Genomic DNA, 24,145 nt, shown 5'->3' on the forward strand with positions numbered 1-24,145 from the left:
AACCATGACTCTTCTTTTGTCTCTAGTCTTTTCTACTCATTTGCATATCAGAAAATATTAATGTAATTAACATACAGTGTCTCATTGAGATATAATTTTAGGTTATATGGGGAGGACTTTACTATCAGGTATTATTGGTGTGAGACGTAAATTTTTGATGACAGTTCTTCTTTAAATCCTGTGGAGAAATAATAACTAGCACTCACTCAGCTTGTTTCCCATATCTGGTGGTTAGCGGATAAATTGCAAACTTGGAAAAACCTCTTTCAGTTTTTTCCCCTGCCTCCTGCTTAGGAAGGTTTTTCCTCTGACATCTCTTATAAGCATGAGAATTGGGAACTGTTTCTCATAGAAGAAACTGGAGATTCTCTACACTGGTGTCAGGAGAGATCCACCCTGCAAGGGGGTATTGTATCTCTTCAACTGATCATCCTAGAAACTAAGCTACTATATGACTACACACCTTTTAATATGGAAACATACATAATTAAGAAACAAGGAGTATGGAGTGTGGTAAGTATGTGAGGTGACTGATTCCAGACAAGATTTATTTGACGCTGATATTGAGCCTCTCAACAGACATAGCTACTGATCCCCGGGGCATCAGACCCCGTGGCATCAGACCATGCGCCAGGTTTATTTAAATTGAAATTTAAAAGGCCCATCATCAGTGTCAACACTGCCTGCAGGTGTTAACAGCAGCTGTCTGCTGTACAACATGGCAAACACCCACCAAGTATAAAGAGGGCTCAGCTAATGTATGTGGATGTCATTACTGCTCTACATTTATCATTAAATATCACTGTAATATATCAGGTTCAGAATAGGACAGTCTATCTAACTTGAGCTAACTGCATATTCAGACTATTTTAATAAATCTTGCTCAATGTTCTCTATTATTATCAGTGTCAAATTTTATTTAATAGAACAAATTAATTTGCCTCACATAAAAAATATACAACAAGACCTCTGTTGCCACTGCTTATTATTCATGAGTCACTGTATCACAAGAATGAAGTCCATTATATACATCAATACTTCATCACAACCATTCATGATTGTATGAAGTGTTTGACAACAGGACAAAGATCTTGTGATCTACACTTCACCACCACTTCACTTTTCTAATGACCATGGAATTGTCTCAAATTATGGGCATCATGCCAGACCTTTTATCTCCAGATCCAAGTAGAGGCAACAGTTCTTTTGGGTTTCTGTGGAAATAAGAGAATGTGCAGTGAGAAGTTGCCTGTCTTTAGGTAAATGAGAAAATGAGTACTTGTTTACACACTAGAATATGGAGTAATCCACACTAATAAATACAACAATGGCCAAGCCTAAATATCCAAAATATAAATATGAAAAGCACAAAATAAATCTCAATACTTTTATTATTTATTGATGTTTTATCAACAGAAGAAAAGATTTCTACGTAAAAGAGTCAAAGCTATTCATAATGTATGACATATATATGGCATAAATGATAAATACAAATCATTATTTCATATAAATATACATTACATTTGTTTAAGAAGTGTAAATAAAAGGAAAGATATTCTTCTTATATTTTTCCACCCCCCACACACTTATTTTCTTAACGAAGGAATATTTCTATGTAGTGAAGTATCCTCACAGTAACTATCCCCACTACCAAAAATGCCAACCCCTTGGGATCCAATGGGTTAAATTAGGAAAGGAGAGTGTAGAAAGGTGGAAACAGAAGGTGGAATAGAACACTAGAATTTGGGAATCTTGTGATAGTTGTTAAATGAACATATCAGGTAATGTTAAAAACTGCAAACCTTGGATGGTAACAGTGGGTCCATACATCCCCAGGAGATGGGTTCCCTTGGAATACTTGGAGGGAAGGCACTTGAAAGGACAATGGGGTTGATCCAACTATTTGTTCAGCAGTAATTCAGCTAAATAGACTTTTCTACATTTCCAAACACATTGAGATATTCTTACCGTAAGAGGCTGAAATGAATAAAAATAATTAAATAATAAAAATGTATTGTAGATTACTCTGTAAAAAACTGTTTTAGAAGTGGATATATCTATTTTCTGTTCTTGGTTGCTGCTTCCAATAGTATATAATATATTTTTAGTTGTCTCTTCACCCATGCTCAGATTTTACTGTACATGTTGCATTCTGGTGTTTACTACATTATTACAAATTTTCATGCATTTTGTTCATTTTCATTATTGTATGTGTTTGACTTCCATTGTCTCTATCATAGATCATACATGCTCCCTACCACTACATTGATACAGATGGCAAGTAGGTCACCCTGCATATTAAAAGCTAAACCTTGCCCAGTCTAATGGAGTTTAATGAAGAGAAGTGCCCCCCAACTCTATGTGGTGATGTTATGGTTTGCTCATGAATACCCCACACACATAACCACTTAACCATTGTAGTCAATCATTGTCCCTATTACCTAAGCCTCACAGTTTTATTATGTGAACCTTTACATAAGGGAGATGAAACCTGACCGTATATAAGGTTGCTCTCACATAAGTTATCATAGTCTAATAATCCTTACTGAAATTTACCAATGAAAATAAATATATGGTTTACGACAGATTACCTATCACTTCATATTTCACAAGACTGGAACCTGATGATGTTATTGCTCCTGCTACAGTTACTTTGGGACAGACACTATCAAGAGACTGGATCTACTGGGAATAGAGGATTAGCACTCTAGCAATATATACGGTAGAAAGGATTCCAGACTGTCAGCTCAGGACTCTAGAGACAACAGTACAGACACGCTAATTTTAACTTCAACTTTGGAAGCCACTTTATAGCTATTTAATGGTTGAACTAAGAGAAAACCATCTCTGGTTCATGCTTGGTATATCCATAATCTTGTACATTGTATGCAGCACCTATTCTACTTTATGGGGGACATGTATCATTATTTCAGCTAGGCCAATTGTCTAGTCTTAGCGACTTTTGCTGTTTTTGCGCCATTTTTGCGACTTTTAACTCTCCTTTTTAAGTATGCCTTATGTATCATTGTTTCCCAGATTTTACGTGCAACTTTTCACTTAGGTTTCCCTTTTTTAGTGCCATTTTTGTAACTTTTTTGGCGCAAAACTGCACCTGGTCCAGGGCAGGTGCAAAGTAAGGTTTTTTTTTCAAGGACCCTATTTTAACATGTAAGTTGGAATTATTTCAATTTTAAATGTTAAAAATTTTGCACAGTAACCTCTTTCTGAAATTTTTGCATTTAATATACACATTTTTTACATTTATTGGTTACTTCTAAGGGTGAGGTCACACGTAGCGGTTAAACTGCTTTTTTTAAATGCATTTTGAAACCAATTACAACAGCTGAGGATAGATGATTTGCCTTATTTCATTTGCAACATCCCCCACCGGGGCCTAGCCCTTGCGGTGAGGCCTGGAGACAGCCGGGGCCCGCTGTACCGGAGTGGCTGGCGGTTGCGGCCTAAGCACGCTATTGTCACGGTGCTTGGTACGGGGGAACCGGAGGGCTGTCCTACAGCCTGGCAGGTCTCCAGCAGGGTGGTGTTGGCAAGAAAAGATGAGGGAGAGGCTGCTATAGCGGATCTCCCTGGGGCAACCCCTTAATGTCCCGAGTGTGAGTCTCTGGGTGATGGACAGGGTGCCCGGTGATGCAGGCAGGGGTAGTAGCAGGGACCAGACGGAGGCAGAAGTTGAAGGAAACAACTTACAGTTCGTTTATTGCAACCGGCAGGAACTGCAGAAAACGTGCCTTTAACAGGTGGAGTACTGGAGAGGTATTTGGAGGGAGCCACAGGATGTAGATCACCAGCCTGGATGTAAGAGCAGGCTGGGAGGCAGCTGTGTCCTAGAGGATGCTTCAGCTCGGTCCTGGATCTCTTCAGGTATCACCCTTGAAGGTAGGATGATACCCCTTTCCTCGCTACACTAACTCTAATCTTATTGCTCCACTTCAGGCAGGGGCTAGGCTCTTCCTGCACTGGTCTGGTATGCTAGAGACTCTAAGCTACTGCTCAGCGAACTACTCACTGCTTGTGTCCTGCAGACCCAGAGGGCCTGACTAGGACCGGTCTCTCTCCTGAGAGAGATTTCTCTCTAAGAACCCAGAACATTCCTGGCCAGGGGGTTTTATTACCTCCCTTTGGTCAGGTGGTGGCTGCTCCTCCAATTACCTCTCAGTGCACAAAGACAGGATGTAACACAGACATTGGTTGACATAATTACATCACAAATTAACATCTGCCTTGCCAGGCAGAATTAACCACTGCAATTTCCCCTTGATCCTATAAGGACCATGTAGTGTAATGTGGTGTTACCTACAGGTGGGACGTATTCGCAAGCACTACCTCGCCATTGCATCGGCGAGGGTGTTGCACATTGCTGTTTACATTTGCGTTTACAAAACACCATATAAACGCCACATTAACGCCTGTTTATATTGTGTTTTGTAAATTCAAATGTTAACAGTAATGTAATTAGGAAAATCGGTTGCTATGGGGTCCGTGAGGTTCAGGGGCCCGGGGACGCACGCTTCCTGCAGTGCTTTGCCACGGCCTGGGGTCAGTGGTCCGGGGATGCACTGCCGGGTGCCTGCTGGATCATGTCCCCGGGCCCCTCCCTCTCTGTCCAGCTACTGCCCACATCTCTCCTCACCCACCTCTTTCCGGGATCGCTTGCCCTCTCAACTCCTTGACCCGCCTGCTCATCTCCCAGACCCGTCCCCACATCTCTCTGACCCGCCCCCACATCTCCCTGACCCGCCCGCTCATCATCCTGCAGGGCTGCACAGTCGACACTCTGCCCCCCTCCCCTCCCACGCTCACCCCCCCCCCCGGCTCCCTGCCCCCCCCCCGCTCGCCCCATCCGCTCGCCCCCCCCGCTCGCGCCCCCTCAGACACCCACCTGAACACCTGCCTGAACAGCCATACAGCCCCCAAACTTCCTAAAAGGTAAGTATATACAGATGTATTTATCTGTATGTATATATGTATTTATATGCATATACTGTGTGTATGTGTATATATTGTATATATACTGTGTATGCATGTGTGTGTATATATATATATATATATATATATATATTACTGTTTATATATGCATATTCTGTGTGTATATATATGTAAATACTGTGTATATGTGTTAATACTGTGTGTATATATATATATATGCATCTACTGTGTATATACTGTATGTATACTGTGTATATATGTACATACTCTGTATATGTATATACTATATGTATATACTGTGTATATATGTATATACTGTGTATATATGTATATACTGTATGTATACTGTGTATATATGTATATACTGTGTATATGTATATACTGTAAGTATACTTACTGTTTATATATGTATATACTGTATGTATAATGTGTATATGTATATACTGTGTATAAATGCTTTGAAGCAAATACTGTATTTATACACGCATATATTTATATAAGCATATATATGTGCACATTTAAATATATGCGCATATATATAATGTATGAATGTATGTGTGTTTTTGTATGCATGTATATTCTGTATGTATATGCAGCATATGTGTATATGGTGTTTTTATCCTGCATGTATGTGTATATATGGTCAGTGTATGCTGTATGTGTGTGTATATATATATATATATATATATATATATATATATATATATATATATATATATATATATATGTAGGATTTAAAAAGAAGTCCAGAGCAGCACTACTGATTAGGTGGTGAGGTGGTGCAGAGCCGTAAGTTCCGTGGCAAACGGTCTTTTGTAAGTATCTCCAAAAAATAGGCAGCACTCCAAGGTTGTAGTCAAAAACGTGAGGGTGAAGCTTTATTCCATGGCCACCTCTCCTCTCCAGCGCGCCCGACGCGTGCCCGCTATATATATATATATATATATATTTTTTTTTTTAAGGAGAAGGGGGCCCCACGCAGAAATCTGCTATGGGGCCCAGCCTCTCCTAGTTACGCCCCTGCTTCCATTATTTATAACAGGAAAATTTGTGATGTATATCCCTACTGAACATGTCAAATAGCCTTTTCAATTAGAATGCAAACTTTAATTGTCATCTAAAGGAATCCAGTATAAGGTATGTCAGCTTTATATCCAGTGTATAGGTGTAAGGTGTAATACTTGAAATCTACAGTCTATATAGATAGTGATCCTGTGACAGAACTACATTACATTTAATTCATGTGATAGTAAACCTTTCTGCACAGAATTATATGGGGAAATGCTGTGATGTGGTGCATACCCATGCACAATACAGACCAAAGTTTGGACACACCTTCTCATTCAAAGAGTTGTCAGTATTTTCATGACTACAAAAATTGTAGATTCACACTGAAGGGATCAAAACTATGAATTAACACATGTGGAATTATATACTTGACAAAAAAGTGTGATCACCTGAAATGGTCTTCCAACAGTCTTGAAGGAGTTCCCAGAGATGTTTAGCACTTCTTGGCCCTTTTGCTTTCACTCTGGGTACAGCTCAGCCCAAACCATCTTGATTGGGTTCAGGTCTGGTGACTGTGGAGGGCAGGTCATCTGGTGTAGCACCCCATCACTCTCCTTCTTGGTCAAGTAGTCCTTACACAGCCTGGAGGAGTGTTTGGGGTCATTGTCCATTGACCATTGAAAAATAAATAATGGTCCAACTAAATGCAAACCAGATGGAATAGCATGCTGCTGTAAGATGCTGTGTTAACCACGCTGGTTCAGTATACCTTCAATTTTGAATAAATCCCCAACAGTGTCACCAGCAAAGCACCCCCACACCATCACACCTCTTCCTTCATGCTTCACGGTGAGAACCAGGCATGTAAAGTCCATTCATTCACTTTTTCTGTTTCACACAAAGATACAGTGGTTGGAACCAAAGATCTGAAATTTGGACTCATCAGACCAAAGCACAGATTTCTACTGGTCTAATGTCCATTCCTGGTGTTCTTTAGCCCAAACAAGTCTCATCTGATTGTAACCTGCGATATCTGAGGCTGGTGACTCGGATGAACTTATCCTCCGCAGCAGAGGTGACTCTTGGTCTTCTTTTCATGGGACACTCTTCATGTGAGCCACTTTCTTTGTAGCGCTTGATAGTTTTTGCAACAACACTTGGGGACACTTTCAAAGTTTTCCCAATTTTTCGACTTAAAATAATAATGGCCACTTGTTTTTCTTTACTTAGAATTTGCATAACAGTCTATTCAGTAGGACTATCAACTGTGTATGCAGCTGACTTCTGCACAACACATCCCCATTTATAAGGCAAGAAATTCCACTTATTAAACCTGACAGGGCACCTGTGATGTGAAAACCTTTTCAGGTGACTACTTCTTGAATCTCATCAAGAGAATGCAAAGAGTGTGCAAAGCAGTAATCAAAGCAAAAGGTGGCTACTATGAAGAACCTAGAATAAATGACATATTTTTAGTTGTTTCACACTTTTTGTTATGTATTTAATTCCACATGTGTTAATTCATAGCTTTGATGCCTTCAGTGTGAATCTACAATTTTTATGGTCATGAAAATACAGAAAACTCTTTGAATGAAAAGGAGTGTCCAAACTTTTGTTCTGAACTGTACATTTAGTCAGGGGTGCAGAGGCAGAGCAAACTGCACCGTGTGCTGCTGATGGCTAAGGGCAAAACTGTGGAGTGTGGATTTGTCACATTTTTCCTGCACTTCAAAGCAAAAGCACAATGAAACTTTTACAATAATCACAAAAAAGTTCCCTTCAGGGCCTGGCATCATTGCAGGTCCTGCCTTGGAGCAGATATCGTATAGGTGGTAGCAAGTGTGATGATAGGAGGATGATGAGGACCCTGGGGGACATGGCTATGTGAACAAAAACAGATTGTGAATGCATGAGCTCTTTGAGGAAGAGGATGAACTGGGGGTCATTGCAGTAAGAAACATTGGGGCACATTTACTTACCCGGTCCATTCGCGATCCAGCGGCGCATTCTCCGTTGAGGATTCAGGTTTCCGGCGCTTCAGTAAGGTAGTGCGCCCGATCTCCACCAGGTGTTGCTGCTGCGCTGAAGTCCGCCGGAGTTTACGGTCCTATCCTGGGTGCAGGTAAGCGCGTGTCAAGCGACACATTTTTTAAAAAAAATTCTGTGTTTTTTCCGAACCGTCGGGTTTTCCGACGGCCACGCCCCCGATTTCCGTTGTGTGCATGCCGGCGCCGATGCGGCACAAAACTCGGGGCAATTTGGCGCAAATCGGTAATTTTCGGGAAACCCAACGAAACATAGCGATTCGGGCCCTTCGGAAATGACCCCCATTATTTTCTGCTGTCCATGTAGAAGATACCTTCACAGGTTTTTAGTCTATTGATTGCCATGGAAATGAGATTTGTATTCTATAAAACATGTCAATCATAAAAAAAGCTATATAAATGGGATATGTTCTGCTCATAAGGTAATAGATGGTGAAGGATCAATAATATCAAATGAAGTAAGACAGTGACATCTGGAGGTGAACTGCAGAAATGCAGCCATGACAAAAATCCTTATGGTTTCCTCTCGGGTTGTTAATATTAAAGACAGCAGTCACAGATTTTTCAAGCATGTTCTATTTTAATTGCAGGGGTGTAAAACAATGAAATGTTTGCAGCTCTATTTCTTTTAAATATGAACTGTAAAAAAAATGTATACTTTAGTGTAGACTAGACAGTTAGGCATTATAATTGTAAATTTCAAAGATAATGCATGTTTGTTTAAATTTGCCTCAAATTCGCAATAAAATTGTACTTAAATTTCAGGCGCTGTAATGGATAAAGGGAAATCATGTTATTGAAGTTTGAAGATAAAGAGATATTGCTTCTACCATAAAGATTCATAATTATAATGTGAAGTTCAAATGAACCCAGTGGTGCACAATGGCATTCCAGTAATTGATTTTTACATTTTGATTGTGGGGAACTTTAAAAGGCCTTTAAAACCCATGAATGGCGTATCTATGATAATAATGGCTCATGCACCTGGAAGTAAACATAGAAGCTTCCTATAGAAGGACCACAAGAGGATATTGATAAAGGGAATTGATGTAGAAAGTATATTGGAAAACTGTCTAACTTTTCATTACAGAAATGATATAAATTGTTTAATGAATTTAGCCAACCCTTTTAAAGACTAGTTTGGCAGATATTAAAGAGGACCTGTCACCCAGAAATTCGGCACTAGGAGCTGCTTGCTAAAGTAAGCAGCTCCTAGTGCTAAAACAAACGCTGCAACAAACATCTCCGGTAACGCTATCTAACACTGCGGCGGAGTACAATATAAACGCGTGTATAAGCGTGTATTCATGAGGGGGCGGGAATGTGGGGCGGGTTTAGGGGCGGTGACTGCAGATGACTCACCGCCGGCCTATGGAGCGAGTGGGGCGGTTTGAGGAAGAGGCAGCGCCTCGGACCGCCCCTCATGAATACAACGGACAACTTTGCGAGCAGTCCGGCGTTTACATTGTACTCCGCCGCAGTGTTAGATAGCTTTTCTGATAACCCTATCATTCTAACACTGGGGCGTTTGTTTTAGCACTAGGAGCTCCTAGTGCTGAATTTCTTGGTGACAGGTCCTCTTTTAACAAAATTGACTACCATTTACAGCCCAGAAGTCTTGGGAACAATTGATACATCTGATTCAGTGAGTTTAGTTCTCTTATAATTATCATTCAACTCAGTCCACTATTTTATAGTATCATAGTTTATACAGTTGAAAACAAAAACCATGTCCATTTCCATCAAGTTCAACCAAGGAAGGGAAGAGATTGGTTGAAGAAGGGTTTTAAGGGAAACAATTCTATATAACATAACCATCAATGTTATTTAGGTATTGTAGTAGTAGTAATAATAATAATCTATAATAATCTATATAATTTATATAGCGCCATCAAATTCCATAGCGCTTTACAAACCAATTAGATGTAAAAGGGCATTTTGAAGCTCTCTGCTGTCCCTATTGTGACCAGAGCCTGAGGCAGGCTGTTCTAAAAAGGGACAGTCAACAACTTATGCTCCCTAGCCAATCAATTCCTAGCAATCTCTGGTTATATCAGACTGTACCTAAGTGCCCAAAGGTTCCTAAATAGATAGCCGGTTCCTTTACTGGTTTCATGCAAACCTGATAGCCTATTACTAGTGGTGTAGCAGTAGTAACCTGGGATTGGGGGCCTATACACCAAAACCTTCACTGCCATGTGCCCTGCACATCAGAATACACATATATGCTACAAATGCTACACAGAAATACAGACATACACTATAAATGCATTTCAAATATATACAGACAAGTGCATCATGTATTTGCTATGCATAAATCATTCTATACTACAATTACACACAAAACATTTACACATTCTAACAATTTTCGTTGAAATACAAGTGGGAGTCATTTATCTTTAGTAAGGGCATTTGCATTTTCTGGGTTTTGAACTTATTTCATTTATCTTAGACTACATTCACATGAACGTATGGGGGACGTATATACGGCTGAAGTATATACAGCTGATATATGTCCCCCATACATCGCAATGGGCGCTCGGCACCCAACGGGAGCGGTAGTTTGCAACACATGTGCGGCACCGTACCGCTCCATACCTCGTAGAAAGATAGGACATGGCGCGCGCCATATATTCCTATGGAGAGGGACAGGGGTGAGCAGCGCTCTTCCCCTCCTCCTCTCCCCCGGCACCGCCGTGTGCCCGCTGTGCTATGGTACGGCGGCCAACGGCAGTGTGCATGTAGCCTTAGAGGATGATATATCAGGCATGTGTGTCTGTTGGTTTTTAGCGCCTTCACATCATCACAACTTTCCTGTCTAACAATGTCACTTTTCTTGAATGACTCCCCATTGTCCATTTTGCTGTTCATAGTGTATTGCATCTGTCAGCTTCCTCCTTCTTCTCTTTCTTCTTCTCCATGCTGCCTTTAGCTGACAGGGGCAGACTTCAACATCTGTAACATCAAGACACAGTTCCGGTGCCCGGTGTCTGGGGCCCCTTATTTTCTAGGTGTGAAATGTCTCTATACGCAGAAGACAGTTACAGTTGGGAGTGTGGGAGCTGTATATGAAAATGACAATTATGACTAACCATGATATATAAAGCACTTGAATTAGAAGAAAAGCAAAATGATTACAATGGGTGTGTGCTATCTTCCTTTATTCCTGATATTTGGGATGAGAATCCGACTAAAGCACCACCCCACATTTTGGAGTGTGGTACCCCTGTTTACCTAACAGGGACCGACAGATAGGCTGTGACAGGGACTGACTGACATGGCTGTGAAAGGGACTGATAAAATATTTTTCTTTCTATTTTTTTTTATAGCTAAGAGCAGTTATTTACTATCCCGCGCAACACCTGGAGCTACAGCTAGTCTAATATATAAATCTAATATATAAAGCTGAGTGTGTATGTATGTATGTATGCCTGCTAAAGGAATCTGTACCATCACGTTTACAATCACCAAATTTTGCAAAGTTGTTGCCTGTGACTCGTCATAGACCAGGTTTTGAGCCAAAATTTTCACCCCACGCTTCCCCAAGTCCACTTATTACCCACCATATACAGGAGCCATTTTCAGCTGCTGCTGCTGTGGGAGTTAAAAGCTGAGCCATGATTGGTTGCTGTTCTGCCACAGGTCATTAATATGAACTCTGAGCTGTGATTGGCTACTACAAGCAATGAGTTGAAGACAGCTTATGCATGAGCTAAGATGGATAGGGATACAGATATAGGGGGAGATCAGAAATGTCTGAGGTTACACTGTTCCAGTTGGCCATTAACCAATCAGAGATAAGTTGAAATTTTATAAACAGCTGTGCAAAAATTCTGCTCTCAGAAACTTCTGATAAATCTCCCCATAGACAAAGTGATGGTCACTGGAGTGAGAGGTCCAGAGGCAGGCGGTCACTGGAGTGAGAGTGCCTGCGGCAGACGGTTGCTGAAGTGAGAGTGCCGGCGGTAGACGGTCGCTGAAGTGATTGTGCCGGCGACAGACGGTCCATGAAATGAGAGTGCCAGCAACAGATGGTCCATGAAATGAGAGTGCCAGCAACAGATGGTCCATGAAATGAGAGTGCCAGCGACAGATGGTCCATGAAATGAGAGTGCCAGCGACAGATGGTCCATGAAATGAGAGTGCCAGCGACAGACGGTCCATGAAATGAGAGTGCCAGCGACAGACGGTTCATGAAATGAGACTGCCAGCGACAGACGGTCCAGGAAATGAGACTGCCAGCGACAGACTGTCCATGAAATAAGACTGCCAGTGACAGAGACGGTCAAAATAGATGGGAGAAATAAAAAAGTTATGCCTCTGAAAAGATGGTGATGCTAAAATGAATAATGATTTTTTATTCAGTAAAATTGCAAACAATAAAAAAGCTAATTAAAAGTATAGCTATACGAGGTATTGCTGTAATCGTAGTGATCCATAGAATAAACAAAAGACTTTAATTTCTTCCACCAAAAAATTGTTAATAAAACTAAATTAGCATTAAATGCCCTAAAATGATGTGCCTCAAAAGTGCATTTCATCCAGAAATTAAAAAAAAAAAAAATACAATGTACAATGTGACAATGAAGATCTGCTCTAGCGCTCCTCCCATTCTATGCCCGGACCATACAGCAGTTTACCACTACACATGGAATATATGGGCAGCATGGTGGCTGAGAGAGTAGCACTTCTGCCTTGCAGCGCTGGGGTCCTGGGTGCAAGTCCCACCCAGGTCAACATCTGCAAATAGTTTATATGTTTTCTCCATGTTTGCGTGGGTTTCCTCCCGCACTCCAAAACATACTGGTAGGTTGATTAGATTGTGAGCCCCATGGGGACAGGTACCAATTTGGCAAGCTCTTTGCAGCGCTGCGTAATCTATAGAACTATTATTACTATTATTATTGGTACATTTGGGAGAAATTGGGTATCAAACTTTGTGGAGCTTTATGTAATTTAATCCACTGTGAATGTTTATTTTTTTTGCCAAAATGAAAGTATTGTTAAGAAAAATGTTAAGAAAATTTACATTTCTAAATCACACCTCCATTTTGTTTTAACCCCTATAAAAACCTAAAGGCCTCTCAGTTCTCAATACAGGTTTTGGCGATTTTCCAAAAAATGAAAAAAATTGCAAACAATTTCTAAGCGTCATAATATTGTAGAAAAATAAGTGAATACTTTAAAAACCATGGCAACATAAAGCAGACATTTGGGAAATGTAAGTTATTAATTTACTTTGGTGGTTTGACATTTTTCCTGGAAAGTACAGAATTTATGAATTAATTCGAAACACAATGGGGCACAATTACTTACCCGGTCCCTGCGCAATCCCAGAGGTGCCTTGTCCGACAAGGATGAAGTCTGCCACGATTCAACAAGATCGTGCGCCCGATATCCTGCATGTGTCGCTTCCTCGCCGGAGTTCACCTTCTTCTTCTTGGTGCATGTAAGTGTTTGATCTTGCGACACAATTAGAATTTTAAATCCCGCTCTTAGTCCGAATCAAAGGAAATTTACCACTTGCACACTGTGGGTTTGAGCTGAGCTCTCTTACATTTTGGTATCATCATCCTTATCAAGGTTCTTATCTTTATTAACCCCAGAACTGTACCATGCCATGGCAACAAATTTTTTTTAAAAATATGCTATTCAGTATCTGACGCTCGAGGGTGTATTAGATAAATCGTTTGGCACTACCTTATTACATGATTATTCATGCATCTTGCTAGTGGCGTAACAAGACTCCAGTGGGCCCCGGTGCAAACTTAGAATGGGGCCCCCATATGCCCAAACACTCGCTGCTGGCCCTATCCCACACATTATACTTCATATTACATATATACACTCCACAGACATAAGCGCTATTGGACAGTATAATATTAAGGGGGAGGGGGGCTGCTGCTGCACAGTATTTATTAGAGGGGCTGCTATTGGACAGCATGTTATTAAGAGGGACAGTATGTTAGCAAGGTGGACTGCTGCTGGGAAGTTATATATGGTATATGAGTATGGTGCTGTGTTTAGCATATAAGTGTATTCTCAAGTGTAACGTGTGGTACGGGGGTGACAGAGTGTATGTATATGTATTTATATGTGTATATATATATATTACACTCACCGGCCACTTTATTAGGTACACCATGCTAGTAAAGGGTTGGACCCCCTTTTGCCTTCAGAACTGCCTCAATTCTTCGTGGCATAGATTCAACAAGGTGCTGGAAGCATTCCTCAGAGATTTTGGTCCATATTGACATGATGGCATCACACAGTTGCCGCAGATTTGTCGGCTGCACATCCATGATGCGAATCTCCCGTTCCACCACATCCCAAAGATGCTCTATTGGATTGAGATCTGGTGACTGTGGAGGCCATTTGAGTACAGTGAACTCATTGTCATATTCAAGAAACCAGTCTGTGATGAGTCCAGCTTTATGACATGGCACATTATCCTGCTGATAGTAGCCATCAGATGTTGGGTACATTGTGGTCATAAAGGGATGGACATGGTCAGCAACAATACTCAGGTAGGCTGTGGCGTTGCAACGATGCTCAATTGGTACCAAGGGGCCCAAAGAGTGCCAAGAAAATATTCCCCACACCATGACACCACCACCACCAGCCTGAACCGTTGATACAAGGCAGGATCAATCCATGCTTTCATGTTGTTGACGCCAAATTCTGAATGTCGCAGCAGAAATCGAGACTCATCAGACCAGGCAACTTTTTTCCAATCTTCTACTGTCCAATTTTGATGAGCTTGTGCAAATTGTAGCCTCAGTTTCCTGTTCTTAGCTGAAAGGAGTGGCACCTGGTGTGGTCTTCTGCTGCTGTAGCCCATCTGCCTCAAAGTTCGACGTACTGTGCGTTCAGAGATGCTCTTCTGCCTACCTTGGTTGTAACGGGTGGCGATTTGAGTCACTGTTGCCTTTCGAACCAGTCTGCCCATTCTCCTCTGACCTCTGGCATCAACAAGGCATTTCTGCCCACAGAACTGACGCTCACTGGATGTTTTTTCTTTTTCGGACCATTCTCTGTAAACCCTAGAGATGGTTGTGCGTGAAAATCCCAGTAGATCAGCAGTTTCTGAAATACTCAGACCATCCCTTCTGGCACCAACAACCATGCCACGTTCAAAGGCACTCAAATCACCTTTCTTCGCCATACTGATGCTCGGTTTGAACTGCAGGAAATTGTCTTGACCATGTCTACATGCCTAAATGCACTGAGTTGCCGCCATGTGATTGGCTGATTAGAAATTAAGTGTTAACAAGCAGTACCTAATAAAGTGGCCGGTGAGTGTATATATGTGGAGCCTAGATCCAAAGTTTGCATCGGGCCCACTGAGTCTTGTTACTTCAGGGTAGTTGGTTCTTGTGATCTTTTCTGCCACATTGTCTGTATATCTAGATTTTTATGATTGTGTATGCATTTTATCTGTAAGGGAAATATATGATTTAACATTATTTGTATGTGCTTTTATGTAGTTCTATAGAGGTAGATGTATTCATTTTGTTAGAAAAGTAATTTGGTTGTATCTTTATTTATCTTCTTTTTGGTGGGTGGGTAAAAAAAATGTCATATTTTTATTCCACAGAGACATTAGCATAGAAAAATTGCTGCATTTTTAGACATTATGCTAATTAGGCAGGCTTTAGGCATCTATATACTATATACATCCATGTTTATCTTTACCCCAGGGTTATGTCACATTGCCTTGGAGAGTTTGCTGGTCGCTGGCAAGCAGTTGTCAAGTCAAGTCAAGTAAAATGAAGCCTCAAATCAAAAAGAAATGTACGTGGCACATGATTTGTAAACAGCCGAGTGCCAATATTGACTAAAACATTCCAAACCCTCTAGATTATACCAGTCAACCAAAATATTTCACAAATAGAGGAACTGCACCAATACACAATAAGAATAATAAAATGTATATCTTTATTGCTCATACAATGTCACAACTTAACACAATCTGACTATAGGGCATAGTTCACATACATGCCCTGTAGTGAGATTTTTTCATGTTGTGACATTTTGTGATTAATAAAGATATACATATTTATAATGATTTTTATTGTATGCAACCCCTCTATTATTTGTGAGAATCTTGCAGCTTTCAGCACACATCACCTAGTCCGGCAGTTCCTGATTCAAGCAACAAATACTACACAAAAAGAACAAGGTAAAGGCTGCTGGCAACAATTGCGCTCCATGTGTCCCAAGTAGTGATAAGCAAACCCCAACATTGTCAGAAGCCATAAGTTTACTAGAAGTAACAATGTCATTACAGGGAGCAATGACCATAAATAAAATGGCAGAATAACATTTAAAGGGTAACACCAGCAATTGGTACCAGCACCGATCATGGCTGTTACTGCTGGGTCTGCTCATCTATAGTAGCTAACAAAATGATATATACAACATGATATATTTTTTCACATGGGCCTATTGACATGTGTGGTAGGTATTTTATTTTTGCGCTGAGGGTAGACACGGTTTGTAGAACATTAATCTTCTTCAATGAACTCTAAAATGGCAGAAGCACTTCTGTACAGGTCTTAAAGGCAAAAGAGGGGTCTGTACCACTCATGCACCAATATCTAAAATACACAAATAATGAATCCATGTAACACTAAAACAAGAGAGGTGTGTACAGACAAAAATATATACAAATCTTTATTAGTTCAAACACCACCAACTAAACACACATGTGTGGCAATTCTCCATGTCTTGTAATGTATTGTTAATGGCTACAAGTATATACGCATGCACACAAGTAATTTAAGAAGTTCTGCGAGACAATCAAAAGTATGCGCATGCGCCTTGGATTCAAGCAAAAGAAGCTAAATATGTGTCTGCGTCATCAAAGCTGATGTAGAAGTCCAATATGTGCTTGCGTCCTGTTTTAACCCTAGGTTAACCTGCATAATTTAGTGGAACACATTAAGATAGCTGACGTACCAGTGATTACAATTATACGCGCACAACTAATATTAAATGATGAGAAATCCACTCAATGCATAGATGTGGTTTTGGAATGCCTCTGTAGAAAAGCCACACAGAGGAGTAGCCAGTGATGAATGGGCCACTGATGTGAGAAGCCCAGTTATGTCAACACAAAATTTAAAATAATGATCAATTCATATACATGATAATAATATATCAAATATTAACAATTAATTTATATAAATCGTTTGTAGTAACCAAAAATCTTATCTGATAAGCCCAAGGAATTTTTATTAGCCAAGTTCAAGCCCATGAGTCCATCGGTGTAGAAATGCATAGTTCAGGGGTGGATTCGAAGGTCTCAAGATTTAAGGATATAAAAGTGAGTTACATACAATAGTCTGGCACTTTCTATAATTGTAATCACTGGTATGTCAGCTATGTACGTTATACAGGTCAACCTAGGGTTAAAACAGGACACATATCAGTCTTTTACATCAGCTTTGATAATGCAGACGCATATTTCGCTTCTTTTGCTTGTATCCAAGACGCATGCACATACTTTCAATTGTCTTGTGGGAACTTCTTAACTTACTTGTGCGCATGCGTTTGTACTCATGGCTGTTAATGATACAGGAGTGTTTAGTTGGTGATGTTTGACCATTGGTGGTGAGCAGCCCTTAACTTATTTCTAAGATCACTCCATTTAGAGTGTCGCTGTGTGCGACGAAACGCTTGGGTGCCACTGGCCACGTGTGTCCCGTTCCTTCCCCTATTGATTGGGTATTTCATGAATAGATGTGCTGACTAGGATGTGAGGCATTATTTCTGACTTGATTTGATTTATCTGATACGTACTTTGCTGGTCTCATGCACTCTCTTATAACGTTGTCTATGTCAGATTCTACAGATCCTATGTGAGGAGGATTGTAGGGTGTACAACTACATGTATGGCTTTATATGAAAAGTGTAACACTTGTCAGTGTTCATTTGCACTTTTTGTGAGTGTTTTTTCACATTTTAAATGCTTTTAACCAGTCTTTTCATATATGTGGTATGGTTGATTCCAAACTAATAAAAATTTGTATATATTTTTGTCTATATACACCTCTCTCATCTTAGTGTTATATGATCTGACACTAAGGTTTCATTGGCATAGCATCATTACTGTCATTCTACAGCTTACTGCAATAGAAAATGCACTTAGATGGCATTTGTCAGGTCATCATTTTATTTATAGTGGAAAAAACTGTGCAGCAACGTTAATTTTTACTGTAGAAGTAATGGAAACATGATGAATTGCAAATTTCTGTGTATTAAACCCTAATGGGAATGGAAGGTGCATGGAAGAGGTTTCATTTATTCTCAGTATTTATTTTCTGTTATGCTCTTCTATAAAGGAAAGGTATAATGGCAAACTCTGTGAGTACTAAGCAGACGTGAGCAGTGGCGTAACTAGAGTCATCTGTGCCCTATACTTGCAGCATGAAGAGATAACTGTCATCATAGTTCTGCTATAAATATAAAAATAATGCTGTATTCAGTGTTATTTTGATTTGTAACTAGCTGTAGATCCCGGCGTTGCCCATGTTAGTAAACAACTGCTCTTAGCTATAGCAAAATAGCTTAACCAATTCTATCTATGTCTCCCTGCCTCTCTCTCTCTGTCACTCTCCCTGCCTGTCTGTCTTTCTCAGTCACTCTCCCTGCCTGTCTGTCTCTGTCACTCTCCCTGCCTGCCTGCCTCTCTCTGTCACTCTCCCTGCTTGTCTGTGTCTCTGTCCACGCTGACACCAGCACATCATTCGTACCAATAAAAAGCGACAATATAACCATGTGGACCATTTCCATACCTTCTACACTACCTACTATCCTTGGACACCGTTTCCGGTCAATTCCTTCTGGCATTATCCATGTCCATGTCAGTCACACTACCTGCCTGTCTGTCTCTCTCAGACACTCTCCCTGCTGGTCTGTCTCTCTGTCACTCTCTCTCTCAGCCTGTCTCTTTCTGTCACTATCCCTGCCTGTCTGTCTCTCTCTCAGTCACTCTCCCTGCCTGTCTGTGTCTCTCTGTCACTCCCCCCGCCTGTCTTTCTCTCTCTCAGTCACTCTCCCTGCCTGTCTGTCTCTCTCTGTCCCTCTTCCTGCCAGTCTGTCTCTCAGTTACTCTCCCTACCTTTCTCCTTCTCAATCCCTCTCCCTGCCTGTCTCTATCAGTCACTCTCCCTGACTGTCTGTCTCTCTCTAAGTCACTCTCCCTGCTTCTTTGTATCTCTGTCACTCTCCCTGCCTGTCTGTCTCTTTCTCAGTAACTCTCTCTGCCTGCCTGTCTTTCACTCTCAGTTACTCTCCCTGCCTGTCTGTCTCTCCCCCTGCTTGTCGGACTCTCTCAGTCACTCTCCCTGCCTGTCTCTCTCTCTGTCACTCTCCCTGCCTGTCTCTCTCTCAGTGACCCCCCTGCCTGTCTCTCTCTCAGTGACTCTTCCTGCCTGTCTCTCTCTAAGTGACTCTTCCTGCCTGTCTCTCTCTCAGTGACTCTCCCTGTCTGTCTATCTCTCTGTCACTCTCCCTGCCTGTCTCTCTCTCTCTCTCTTTGTGTCACTCTCCCTTTCTGTCTCTATCTGTTACTATTCCTGCCTGTCTCTCTTCCTCTCTCTATCCTGCCTCCATCCATCTTACCTCACACATAAGATTCTTATAATCTGGCCCCATCCGATCGTAAATCTTCTGTATTCTATGGTTAGCCGGGCAGATTATTCTCCTGGATAGCTTCTTTTGTCTGCACAATGCAGTGTGACCTCTGCCCCTCCCCCTACATTACAAGACAAACTCACACACAGACACTCAGAGACGCTTCCTGCTGGCGAGTAATGTGCTTTCCCACAGCTGTTTATAAAATTAAAGCTGAGCTCTGATATGTTTCCATGGGCAGCTAGAACAGTTTTACCTCAGAAACTTGATGATAAATCTCCCCCATTGTGTGTTATATTATATGATCTGTCATCTGTCTCAACTCTCTTTTTCTATGTGTCAAATGCTAGTGAATGTTCCGAATCTAACTGAAAGTGTATATAAACCGGTACCCTGATAATATAAGCATATTGTCAGCACACAGCATCTCATAGCACTAGAGGAGCCCACACTCTTACACTAACACTACTGAGTGATAGGAGCTAAAACAACAGTAAAACTAAGTAAAATTGTAAAGTAAGGGGGTTAAACATGATCTTTTCTGTATAAACAATACTGGGAGTTATAATTTGAAAACTTTATTTCATGGGCAAACCCCTTTGATTCCCAATCACCCTCTTTTCCTAGAACTGATATAAAAATAAACAGTAAAAATCATAAACATGTTAGATATCGCTAAAAGTTAGTCCTAAAAGTCCCAATCTATTAATACATAAAAGCGGTTATTCTTAGTGGTGAACCTTGTAGCAGAAAATAGTGCCAAAATGCCTGAAACACTTGTTTTTCTTTTCATACAAAGGGTTTTCATTTTTGAAAATCTATTAAAGGGGTTTTCCCACCAATCAAGCTAGCTTGCTGATCTGTGAGGGACTGTGAATGGAGCCTGTGATAGTACCAACCCAAGGAATAGAGGGTGTCATTTGGATGAAAAGATGTAAATACAAAGCCCACAAGAAAATGGCTCAAATGCAAAAAGGCAAAAACTGTTTCAGTTTTTCCCACCTCCCAGTACAAGGCATCTAATATTAAATACAGTCGCTGGAAAGTACAGTATGTACAATATGTTACATAGAAAACAAGCTTTCGTGGAGCTCTGTACATGGAAAAATAAAATATTTATGGATTTGGGGTGGGGAGCAAAAGAAAGTAGAAGGCAGGACCCGTCTCCCAGAAGAAGCCATGCATCCCCGGGGCACTGGCAGACCCCGACGTGTAAGGGGTTAATGCCCGCGATCGGAGGAAACTGTGATCGCGGGTACTAGAGACGGTTGCCAGCTGTAACATACAGAGAAGCTTCTATACGGAATACTCCAAGGTAATCAGAAGAAGTGACGTCTTCAACCTAAAGTCAACCTAAGGTCACACGATCGACCCGTCCAATTCATGTGCAACACAAACTCAGGGACGCCAAAGTATTACAAGCTCAGAATGCTGCGCCAGCTCAGAAGTGAACATCTGACCGTGAGTAAAATTGGATGTATATGAACAAGTAGTTACCAGCGATAGATATTGGAACTATTGGGAATAATATTACTGCAACCAACCCGATGTGAGGTTCAAGTTGTTTGATACTTTATTATACCTACAGGTTTTTTTCTATCAGTCGATATTTGCTTATTATCATCAGTGGCATTACATAATCTAATATATAAAGCTGAATGTATGTATGTGTGTGTGTATGTATGTATGCTATTGGAATCTGTACCATCGCGTTCACAATCATCAAATTTAGCACAGTCGCTGCCTGTGATTCAGGGAACATCATAGACTAGTTTTTGAGCCAAAATTTTCACCCTGCACTTTCCAAAATCCACTTATTACCCATCATATACAGGAGCCATTGTCTGCTGCTGCTGTGGTAGTTGGAAGCTGAGCTGTTATTGGTTACTGTTCTGCCACAGGTCATTAATATGAGCTCTGAGCTTTAGGCAATGAGTATAAGACAAATGTGTGAGGTAAGATGGATAGGGATACAGAGATAGGGGATTTATCAGAAATGTCTGAGGTAAAGTTTTCCAGTTGCCCATGGAAACCAATCAGAGATCTGCTGTAATTTTATAAACATCTGTGGGAAAATGAAACTTGAGCTCTGATTGGTTGCCATGGGCAACTAGAGAATTTCTGCTCTCAGAGACTTTTGATAAACAGAGACAGAGACAGTCACTGTTATGAGAGTGTCAGAGACAGTCACAGTTATAAGAGTGTCAAAGACAGACAGTAGCTGGAATGAGAGTGTTAGAGACAGACAGTCGCTGGAATGAGAGTGTCAGAGACAGACAGTCACTGGAATGAGAGTGTCAGAGACAGACAGTCGCTGGAATGTGAGTGTCAGAGACAAAAAGTCACTGGAATGAGAGTGTCATAGAGAGACAGTTAATGGAATGAGAGTGTCAGAGACAGACAGTCACTGGAATTAGTGTCAGAGACAGACACTCACTGGAATGAAAGTGTCACAGACAGACAGTTGCTTGAATGAGAGTGTCACAGACAGACAGTCGCTGGAATGATAGTGTCACAGACAGACAGTCGCTGGAATGAGAGTGTCAGAGACAGACAGTTGCTGGAATGGGAGTGTCACAGACAGAGAGTTGCTGGAATGAGAGTGCCACAGACAGACAGTCACTGGAATGAGCGTGTCAGAGAGAGACAGTTACTGGAATGAGAGTGTCACAGACAGACAGTCACTGGAATGAGAGTGTCACAGACAGACAGTCGCTGGAATGAGAGTGTCACAGACAGACAGTCGCTGGAATGAGAGTGTCAGAGACAAATTGGGTTTAGTATTGGTCCAAACAGTAGCAGGGCAATAGGTCATATTAATTTGCCATACAGAGTGCCACCTCAATTTGCAATTCTCTGTAGATAGCAGAGGTATGTATTTGAGACTTGTACTGGATGATATAATTAAAATTACTGGTCCATTTAATGATATACTTACTGTAACAAGTGTGACAGTAATTATTTTACGTATAAAAGAGCTTCTTACATTGTATGTAGTGGAGAAATAATTACTATAGGCCATGCCTCCAAATCTGTTAGCATAAATAACCCATTGATTGTTGTCCCTATGCAGAGCTTTGGTGTGGTTACGCAGCACTGCTATGGAGAGCTGTAGACGCTGCTATTACACGCACATTCTCTCTCTGTCAGCCGGCAGAACAGGAGCCAGAGGGAAGACTACAGCTCTATAGCTGAGCTCTTTCTAAAAACAGCCCTTGCCTAATAAAGATATGGGGCTTGTGCGTTCACTGTTGGCCTTTTCCACACTATAAATACGCTTGCTGAAGATCACACAGGCTTTGCATGTTCAGCTTTGGACTAGGTGCACACTCTCTGGAGCAAGAAAGAAGGATATTTACCCACCACTGCATTACAGGATTGAAGGATCTTAATCATTTAGAAGGATGCCCAGAGTGGACGCAGACCTCAAGCTGGACTTTAAAGATGTCCTTCTCAGGCCAAAGAGAAGCAGCCTCAAAAGCAGATCAGAGGTGAGATTTCCTACAACCTTACTAACAGTTGTTACTATTAGCTACTACTTTTAGCTTCATTATTTATACACTGCTCAAGTGTGTTGCTTTTAACCAACGTACTGTACAACAAGACCCCAACTAATTTATATTGATCCTTGGATGTCAGGGAGGATTCATGTGTACAACCCTTTTTCACAAAAAATCCATACACAAGGTGCATGCATATTACAGCAGGTGCATGTCTACACTTTTCCTGCAAATGGAAATCTACACTTTTTACGCTAAAGAGGAATCCGATAACACTCGAAACAGCAGTGAGTGGGGAGTTTGATCCTTGTTGGGTTGCAGTATTACTTTCACCTTCAGTATTTCACCTTGGCAGCTGCAAGAACAACTCGTAGTTCCAGTTGGAAGTAGATTAGTCAGGACGCTGCATTTTGAAAGCTGAGCCTGAACAATTCTAAACACAAATGACAATGACAGTTGGCAGCACAGATCCGAGAGCCTTACATGTACTTATCATGAAATGTATCAGCTTATGATATAGTGCGGGTAGTAAAATACTCTATTCCACATAGTGTAGGTAAATTCTTATTTCATATAACACCACCTCTGTATTTATCTTCCCATACATACTGTATAAAGACTTCCATCAAGGTACTATACATTGTTTATTGGATTTTCTATATAATTATATGTCTGCTCCACTGCTACATATAAGACTGTGATTATTGCTGTATATAATATTAATATATATATAAATATAAAGTTTAAGTGTATTTTCCTTAGCTTTGAGTAGGAAGTCACCTTCAACGTATTCTTGCTGCAGGACGTTTGTATAAGGCATGTGCTCTTTTCACTACAGACAGAGGGCGTCTCCCTGTGATATAGTGGCTTTCTGGGAAATTGCTGTATCACATCCTAGCTGATTTACTTGTATGATGCTTAGGTAATTCAAGGAAACAGAATCAGAGTTCGTTTAATTGATTTCTCATTGACATACGTAGTAATTCCACTGTGGTGCACTTATCC

General features: G+C 40.9%; 1 protein-coding gene across 2 annotated transcripts in view; it reads left to right on the forward strand.

The window, feature by feature from the left end:
* Nucleotides 1-24,145, forward strand: part of GMPR (guanosine monophosphate reductase) — a 79,839-nt gene that overhangs the window by 7,871 nt on the left and 47,823 nt on the right. Inside the window, exon 1 of one of the 2 annotated variants that reach the window (XM_072152646.1) lies at nucleotides 22,720-23,131. The exons of the other annotated variant lie outside the window; for it this stretch is intronic. Coding sequence (XP_072008747.1) covers nucleotides 23,045-23,131 — 87 coding nt within the window. The 5' untranslated portion in view covers nucleotides 22,720-23,044. Of the gene's footprint in view, nucleotides 1-22,719; nucleotides 23,132-24,145 lie in introns of those variants that run through there. 2 annotated transcript variants of the gene reach the window in all.

Source organism: Engystomops pustulosus, chromosome 5, assembly GCF_040894005.1.
Source record: "Engystomops pustulosus chromosome 5, aEngPut4.maternal, whole genome shotgun sequence".
NCBI lineage: Eukaryota > Metazoa > Chordata > Amphibia > Anura > Leptodactylidae > Engystomops > Engystomops pustulosus.